At 46.7% G+C, this 9,427-nt stretch overlaps 2 protein-coding genes across 2 annotated transcripts; both read right to left on the bottom strand.

Annotated features, from left to right (window-relative positions):
* Positions 1-2,769: 2,769 nt before the first annotated feature.
* On the bottom strand, positions 2,770-6,123 carry LOC131680938 (uncharacterized). Its single transcript, XM_058961655.1, has 3 exons — positions 5,032-6,123; positions 4,013-4,699; positions 2,770-3,948 (listed from the first exon to the last, which is right to left on the bottom strand). Exons 1-3 carry the CDS (start codon positions 6,121-6,123, stop codon positions 2,770-2,772), a joined length of 2,958 nt encoding a protein of 985 aa, XP_058817638.1.
* Positions 6,124-6,138: 15 nt separating this feature from the next.
* LOC131680937 (uncharacterized) lies at positions 6,139-7,784 on the bottom strand. Its single transcript, XM_058961654.1, has 3 exons — positions 7,566-7,784; positions 6,444-7,523; positions 6,139-6,369 (listed from the first exon to the last, which is right to left on the bottom strand). The coding sequence occupies exons 1-3, from the start codon at positions 7,782-7,784 to the stop codon at positions 6,139-6,141; spliced, it is 1,530 nt and encodes a 509-aa protein (XP_058817637.1).
* Between the last annotated feature and the right edge of the window lie 1,643 nt (positions 7,785-9,427).

Raw genomic sequence — 9,427 nt, 5'->3', positions numbered from 1 at the left:
CTTCGCATTCCAATCCACTTCTACGTAGGTTTGCCTTCTATCACCCGGGCAAGAAGGGGCATAGAGAATATCGGCTTGCATCATTACGAAATACCAATGACACAGCTACTGATGACGATCGAATCTCGCCCGTTGATCGGAGACAGTAGTTAACATCCAGGGCACGGTAAACAGAAACGAAATCGTGGCGCACACGCAACTAAATCCGCGGTTGACGATTGACGAAAATGGAAGCGCTAAACGAAACGGAAGATTGACACGCCGCGGCCTGGCGACGGTTCGGTTTTTGGTTTTAAGGTTAAGTGATTTCGAGTTGATCGCTTTGGAAGTGCGGATCTGGCCTGCTCGCGGATCGGGACGTGTCAATAATTAGGTGACATCGAAATAAATTGTCATATTCGAATTTACACGCCGCCTGCGATGAGTGGTGCCAGCAGACGAGTCGTGTCGAGTCGGGTTGGTTCATTAGGGTGGTTGGTCATCGGGAAGATGTTATGGAAATTGGGTTTATGAAGTTTTATTCAGCAGTAAGATAAAGGTTATTTCCAATTGCAACGAATGGCTGCAATATTTTTTTTTTCATGAGCATTATAATAATCGATTGAAATGATTTACAATAGATTCTACTACGTGGCCAGTTGAGATTGAAAGTCAGGTCTTAGGTAATGTCACCCTAATACCACCGGCTGCCGCATGACAGCCAAAGTAATCGTCGTCCTCGTCGTCTTTGTCGTCATCGCAACTAGCGACGACGATGACGGATCACCGATTCAACCGACCGAACGATCCAAGAATGTGTCAGATTTTAATGCACGGGTGTCAATTCGATTCTTCCCGCAAATGGTAAATGGATTTCTGCTCCCAGCTTTCCTCGTGGCCTGACATTTCATTTCGACTTCTGTCATTTCGTCATGTGTCCCATCATCATCATCGTTGGCCATCAGATAATTAAGTGAAGTTTTGTGGAGAAATTTTATGGGCGAGCAAATGAGAAAGGGGCAAATATGTCGCTGCACTCAATTTTAATGGTATCTCGAGTTTTCGCGTTTGAATTAAGAGGTTTTCAGTGGGCGCGGATGTTGATGGGCTATGGAGACAAATCCATCAACATGGTCGTAAATTAAATGGAACTTTGTTAAACGATTAATTGCGTTTCAGTAGGAGACATTGACGATTTTTAAAATGGAAGCAAGAAAATTAGAAGAGAAATACAAATGTATTAGCTTTAACTACAGGAATCAGAATATATTGGCACAAATGGTATGCAGGCGGGGATTTGTGCCATGTCGTGTCTGCTCATTTTATGAGGAATGGAATGGAGAAGGAGCAGGGAGGAAGTCGAAATAACAGCACAAAAACAAACAGCAACCTCTTAGATTGATTTCAGCAGCAATATGATACAATGCTTTTGAAAACATAAGGTGATGTTTCGTTATGCGGCAGCTATACCGAACAATATATATTGCCAATGTTACCGACAGTAATTGTGATAGCACAGATATCGCGAGTTTTGAGCTCCACTATAAGGCACGCGTCAATAGCTTTATTTGCAAGAGTGCACGCACGAGGCATTTCACGTAGATTAGTCATGCCTGTCTTGTTTTAAGCAATAAAGCAATGTTAAGTAACTTTCCAATATAGGATTTTCTTTATGGAAGTACGGTTCTCGAACCAATGCTATGGAAGCTTTACCTTCCTGCATTAGTCGAGATACTTTTTTCCTTTTTTATTTCGACTATGTTAGTCACATTTTCTTTTTCACATTTTAACGACATTCAATTAGCTAGAGCTAGAAAATCAATTAGCTAGAGATTTCGGTTGTCACGGTAAAGATGGACATGTCTATCTGTTCGGATAGAACTAAAACCCTTTGTGTAGCAGCTAATTTTCAGCAGCTCAAACTGTGAATATAATTTAATTAAATTAACCGTTTGTTTAAACTTAAATACACTCGACTCACAATTTGTGGTTTTACCCTAGTTGGATCTCTTCTCACCGTCCGGTGTAATGAATCCGAAAATATACTATCCTGTTGTTTTCTTGAATAGTATCAGTAGATAAATTTTCAATAAATTCAATTTACTTACAATGTCAATTCCTTATCCTCTACCTGATCCCAGATTCTTCCGTGTTCTTTCCTCTTCTCTGCTAGATTCCTTCGTAGGTGTGTCTACAGGTAGGTTACAAACGGGTAAGTAAACTGTTTCGCCTAACACTTAATTTTAAATGAATTTTGCTTTTACTTATAGGTCGACACAACAACTACAAACTGCTAAATTTCTACTTTTCCCAAATATCAAAAAAAAAAACTTCTACACTTTGCCAATTCAATTCACGATTTCCTTCTGCTACTATTTGTTTATCAACACATATCCTCTGTCAATCTGGAGAGGGTTCAACCGATTCGGCACATTAGTCGATTGGGTCAACTCCAGTGTGCCCAGCGGTGTTGACACCCCAGCCCGTAACATCCGGTATTTCCTCGGAACATCCGGATTTACCATCCTTGATTTCTAGCACCGCCAGATTCGCGACGGCTCATCTATGGATCCCTGCCGCAGTCCTTATTTTCGCTTCTCGTATCCGGCCATCGGACCCTTGAACCACCTCATCGACAATTCCTCTAGACCAATTCTTCCGGTCCTTACCATCCACGACGAAGACAAGGTCGCCTGCTTCCAGCGGCTTTCGTTCATCATACCACTTTGTGCGACGGTTTATCGTTGGCAAATATTCCTTGCTCCAACGTTCCCACATCCGGTCTGCCAGTTACTGCGATCGCTTGTACACGTCACGCAAAGCCTCCGCTAGATTCCCACCGCTGTCCACTAGGAGATCTGCGCCCTTTTTAATTCCTCGTAGAAAATGGTTCGGTGTCAGAGCTTCATTTTCGGCAGACGCCTGAGGCATGTACGTGAGAGGATATGTGTTTATCATGTCCTCTGCCTCCGCCAGCGTTGTCACCAGAATCTCGTCTGTCAGCTTCCTTCCATCTTCCAATGCCTTCATTGCCTCCTTCACGGAACGAACTATTCGCTCCCATGCACCACCCATGTGCGGGGTGCCAGGCGGAATGAATCGCCAGGCCGTTCTTGCAGTTGTGATTTCGTCCTCACAATCGCCATGTAACGTTTTCAGCATCTCGTTGTTAGCACCCTTAAAGCAAGTGGCGTTATCTGAAAATATAATATCAGGAGCACCCCGTTTACAGGAAAACCGGCGGATAGCCATCAAGCACGATTGTGTTGTCAGGCTGTTCACCACCTCAAGATGCACCGCTCTGATGGCGAGACACGTAAACATGGCCACCCATCGCTTCTCTTTTCTTCTTCCCACCGATACATCTACTGGTCCCAAGTAGTCTAAGCCGACCGAACTGAAAGGACGAATTCCTGCTCTGATGCGTCGAGTCGGGAGTGGCGCCATCATTGGTACTTGTGGACGACATCTATGGACTTTGCACCACATGCACTCCCGCATCACTTCCATAATCGCTGCACGGATATTCGGAATCCAGAACTTCTGACGCAACTCGTTGCAAACCGTCTCTCGATTCGCATGTCTGAACCTTTCGTGGTAGCACTGAATCAACTTCTTGGTGATGTCGTGCTGCCGAGCAAGAATGATCGGAAACTTCTGGTCGATCGAGATGTCGTCCGATTTTTCGAATCTTCCTCCCATCCGCAGCACACCTTCATCGTCCAGTATCGGAGTCAGTTTGACCAGGGTACTCGACCGCTGTATTTTCGAAGGCATCTGTCCCGGCTCCAGATTGAGATTCTTGGTCAACGCACTCATTTCGTCCGGGAAACTGTCGAACTGCGCCTGCTTCCACAGGATCGTTTCGGCTTCCAGGAGTTCCTCCTGCTGGAGCGGTTTTACAATCGCCAAATACTTCGACTTAATCGACCGCTGTTGAGTCTCCGTGGCTTTCGACGTCACGATCGTCTGTCCCATTTTTTTTTCGCCGACAATTCGCAATGAAGCGAACCACGCTTGCAGTCACTCTCACCAGTGCCATCCACCGCGAAGTAGCCTTGACGTCGATCAGTTCTTGGAATAGCACTACTCCTCTCGCCTCTTCGCTAGTTTCCTCAAACGGCATCACCTTGCTCGGCCACTCCTCTTCCGGATAATACAGGAATGATCCCCACTTAGTCAGCACATCCGCAATATTCAGCTTCGTCGGCAACCAGCGCCAGTCGATTACCCTTGTCAGTTCAAGAATTTCGCCGACTCTGAAGGCTATGAACTGCTTAAACTTGTACTGATCCGATTGCAGCCAGCTACACACCGTACGAGAATCCGTCCATAAAATGCAACGTGTAATTTCCAGGGAATGCATCCCTAGAACCGTTCGACTCAGTCGAGCACCGAGGACGGCAGCCATTAAATCCAACCGTGGAATCGACTGACGTTTCAGTGGAGCCACTTTCGCTCGTGACATCACTAAGCTACATCGTACGTTTCCGTTGATCACCGCTCGCAAGTACGCTACACATCCGTATGCGTGTTCACTGGCATCAGTAAAGATGTGAAGTTCCAGCGACTCAACGGCTGAAGACGCAGCATTCCCGAGGTAGCAGCGTGTGATCCGAACTGCATCCACCTCTGGCAGCAGGCCAGTCCATCGCTTCCATAAGCGCCAGCTCTCGTCGTCGATCTCCTGCTTCCAATCGCAGCCCAATCGCCAGAGGTGCTGGATGATTATTTTGCCGTGGATTGTGAAAGGAGACAGCAATCCCATCGGATCAAAGAATCCCATCACGCAGCTTAATGCAATCTGCTTCGTGGGTCGTTTCTCGTTGCATTAGTACGCCATCATCTCCGGACGGTGCAGCGTAGAGAAGGAAAACTCATCCATGTTTGGATCCCAAATGATGCCAAGAACTCGTTCACTGCAACTCTGCTTGTCCCGACCAAAGTGTACTGGCGTGACTTGCTTTTCTTCCCCCAGCATTCGGAGAACTTCAGGTACATTAGAAACCCAGTTCCGGATTTCAAACCCACCATTTTGTGAATTGTACGCACCTGCTTCGCCCGGTTGATGGCCTCTTCGACGGTGTCGACACTGTCGAAATAATTGTCGACGTAGTGACGATGGATTATGGCCGCTGCCGCCTCTGGATATTGAACAGCATGTTCTTCTGCGTTCTTGTTTTTGATGTACTGTGCCGAACTAGGAGAGCATGTAGAGCCAAACGTCGCAACGTCCATTACAAAAATGCTTGGCTTCTCCCCGAAATTCTTCCGGAACACGAAGCGTTGAGCCTGTCCGTCGCGTTCGACGATCTTCACCTGGTGGTACATTTCTCGAAGATCGCCACCGAATGCAATCCGTCGCTCCCGGAAACCTACTCTCACTTGCACCAGTGGAATCAGCAAGTCGGGTCCCGTCAGTAGCTGCGTGTTGAGTGACACTCCTTGCACCGAAGCTGCGGCGTCCCATACCAAGCGCACTTTGCCAGGCTTTCTGGGATTTGTCACCACATTCAACGGTAGGTACCACACCTTATCTGTTTCCGTACGGATCAATTCTTCTGCAGTTGCCAGGTGTGCATATCCTTTCTGCTGAAACTCTTCTATCTGCCGACAAACGTTCTTGTGCAACTCCGGATTTCTCTCCAGTTTTTTCTCCAGCTGCTTCATCCTGTGCAGGGCCATCGGAAAGCTGTCCGGAAATCGTGGATCATCTGTCCTCCACAGTAGTCCGGTCTCGAAGCGATTTCCCACCCTTTTTGTGGTCCGCTCCATTATCTCTCGCGCTCGTTTATCCTCTGCCGATTCCTGCGCAACCGCCACGACCGATTCCTCCAGAGCGTAGTGGCTTTTCAGCAGGTCATGCAGGGCCTCGTTGCTTACTTCGTGGTGATAACCCATATACCCACCATCAAAGGCAGTGTTCGACTGTCTCGGGCCGTACACAGTCCATCCAAGTTTGCACTTCACCGCTATTGGCTCTGCAGTCGCACCGATCTTCGCTTCCAACGGCACAAATGAATGCACATTGTAGAGCCCTATAAGTATTCCGGGTTGTCCATCGTACGACGCGATCGGTAATCCCCGCATGTGCTTGAACTGGGTTGCAATCTCCTTGGAGTCCAGTTTTTGATGCGGCAACATCAGCTTCTCTACCGTTCAAACCGTGTGCAGCAGCACCTTGTCCTTACTTCCGACTGCCGATGCCCACACATTCATCCGGCTGGAATCCTTCTCCACTCGCGTGATATCTGCTGTCCACTTAATGGTCAGCTTCTCCGGGACACCCACAAGTCCAAGACGATCTGCCATCCTTTTCTCGATGAGTGTAACGGACGCTCCTTCGTCCAAAAACGTCAGTACCGTAATCGATCGCCCTCCAAAGTGCAACTGAGCGGGAATCATTCGAAACATAACTTTCGTTTGATTCCAGATGTGAGCACTTTGCCAACCACGGTATTCACCGGATGCATCAACGGATTGTGTCGTTCTCTGCATTCTTCCACATTGCACTGTATTTTGAAACCGCACCGTCCGCTGTGATCATTCAGACAAACACAGCAAAGTTTCCAGTGATTCACAACCTTCAGCCGGTCAACATATCGTAATTTCTTAAACTCTGCACAATGCCGCAGACGATGGTCAGTACACTGACACACTTTGCACGGCCGAAAGCTTGTCCGCTCGACGTTCGCGGTTTCATCCAAGTTCTCCTCTTCACTATGGTAGTACATTGCTCCTCTCCCTTTTGCGTGTTCTCTCCCGAACTGACCACCGCTTGCAGGTTTAGTCGCGAGCTTGTACTCCATGCTTACATTCGCTTCGCAAGCGTCCGCCACTATTTCTGACAGAAACTCTGTGAATGTCCTCAATGTTACTTCATCGGTGCACCGCTTGAAGCGAACCCACTGTCGTTTTTCACTGTCAGGAAGCTTGTCGACGAGATCCTGGATAAGCAGTGGATTTACGAGGTGTTGCTTGAGATTTGCTGCTTCCAGATGTTCGCACAGTTGCTCCACAGCGTTCCCGAAAGGGATGAAGCTGGCAAGCTTATCAGCTCTCGGCGACTCCAGTTTGCGGACTTTCTCCAGGTGGCTCTGTAGCAATTGTTTCGGACGACCGTACAGCTGTTGCAGCTTGATAATTACCCTCGGAACGGTCTGCGGAAGAATTAGTTGGCCGCGCACCCACTCTAGGGCCGGTCTCTTAAGGCTCTCCTGCAGTCGCACAAGGCTCTCGACATCGGTGTAGCCGCAGGCTTCGTTCGAGGCTTGATACGTACCGAAAAACAGTGGCCACTCTTCTGGTTTTCCGGAAAAGCAGGGAAGCTTTTTGGTAATCCCATTTCTGGCTGCCAACTGAGCTTTCGTCGGCCCGGTCCGATGTTGCCCCAGCCCGTATTGGCTTCCATCGTTTGCTTGCTCAGATCGTTTCCGAGTACGCTCGACGCTTTTCGCAGATTGAATCTCCGAAATTACCGAACAAGGTTGGTCTTCTTCGTCGCTTTCCAAAGCAGTATCGCTTTCACCGGCGTCTTTTTCCAACTGCTCGACGATGGAAACTTATAGCGGTTTAACGTTCTCAACTTTGACTTTTTTTAGCTCTTCATCCAGAGCAGCCATCGCCTTCTCAAATGAGCTCTGGTTGGACTTCATCCGCATTATATGCTCCTGCTTCTTTCGCAACGCTTCTGCATAAAGGATGCTCCTTTCCTGCAGCTCCTTTTGGCGCATTTTCTCCTCGAAAAGCATTCGCTTTTTCTCTAACGCACGCTCCATGTTGCTCTCTTGCTCTTTCAGCAACATCTCATCTTCGAGCTCCTGCTCAAGACGCCTTTACTTTTCTTGCAAAGCCTTTCGTCTCTGCTCTAGAGTGAGCGTACCGGATTTCGAAACGGAAGCTTCCAACGACTCCGATGTCTTCTTCGGCCGAGGCCTTTTGTTCTTCAGGTACTCTTGAGCAAGCACTTGACAAACACCATCAGTGCAGTACCACCTCTTCTCCTTTTTCACCGCTGAGGTCACTCCGACGCATCGGTAGTGGAACCAACGGTTGCAACCGCCGCAGCCTACCATCGCTTCATTTTCGGTGGAAGTTTGGCTACAGACAGCGCACGGAGTCAGCGTCAAATCCAGCTCATTTCCGACACCGGTGATAGAAATGGGGTCCGACATCTCACAAATTTTTGAGATTGTTCGGATAGAACTAAAACCCTTTGTGTAGCAGCTAATTTTCAGCAGCTCAAACTGTGAATATAATTTAATTAAATTAACCGTTTGTTTAAACTTAAATACACTCGACTCACAATTTTGCTTTTACTTACAGGGCGACACAACAACTACAAACTACTAAATCTCTACTTTTCCCAAATATCAAAAAAAAATTCTTCTACACTTTGCCAATTCAATTCACGATTTCCTTCTGCTACTATTTGTTTATCAACACATATCCTCTGTCAATCTGGAGAGGGTTCAACCGATTCGGCACATTAGTCGATTGGGTCAACTCCAGTGTGCCCAGCGGTGTTGACACTATCTATACCAGGACACATGCTAGTGAGCTCGGGTGATTCGTAGTTATGCTGCCTAAGCTCGACCCTCATTAGCAGAAGACAAAAATTAAGCCCGTACAATATTAAGCCTGTTCTAATGATCCTACCACTTCTAGTTTTCCTATCTGTTTACTTCACATCCTTGATCTCACTTGAGAACTATGTCTCTAATTTTCATAACTTTCCCTACCCAGTAATCTCTAGCTAATTGAATCCTCTAGCCATCTAGTCCTCGACACGGAGGTACATCTTGACTTAGGCACTTCTGTTTTCAGTCGTCTCCTACGACATGGGAGCAGGAACCCAGTGGCTCAATTCTTGGCCGGATGTCACACGTGCTCTGGGCAGGGTGCGCGATGTTTGGCATAAATACGTTAGGCATAATGCACGATTGGCATAATGTGTGTTAGGCACAATGGACGTTAGGCATAATCCATACATTTAAAAGTAATCGCAAGTTTTTTATTGTAGAGATTTCAATCTTACGCTCGTTTTTTCAGGTTGCTGTATACAATTTCAAACTTTTGTATAATTTTAACCCTTTATAAGGCCCAGCGTTTGGGGCTATTAATGAATGTTATATTAAGGGGTTATATACAAAGTTGTGGCGTCAATTTTTTGACGTAGGACTACGTCTTTGTTTTCGATATGGGGGTGCACTCTGCAAATTCTACAGAAATGGTATGTAACGAAAAGTGGTCTAATTTTAAATGCATATAATTCAGCCATCTCACGATAAATTTTCAAATTTTTTGCACAAATCGCCCCGAGATACTTCTAAGAATAGATTCCAACAGATAAACCCAAAGATTTTTGATATCATACCATTAAAAAGTTAAATAATATACAACCTTGTCAAAATATCGCGCATTAACACACAGAAGATAGCGCTTCCCA

The sequence above is a fragment of the Topomyia yanbarensis genome, chromosome 2 (genome assembly GCF_030247195.1).
Source record: "Topomyia yanbarensis strain Yona2022 chromosome 2, ASM3024719v1, whole genome shotgun sequence".
Lineage (NCBI taxonomy): Eukaryota > Metazoa > Arthropoda > Insecta > Diptera > Culicidae > Topomyia > Topomyia yanbarensis.
This window is presented reverse-complemented; position numbering and strand designations above follow the sequence as displayed.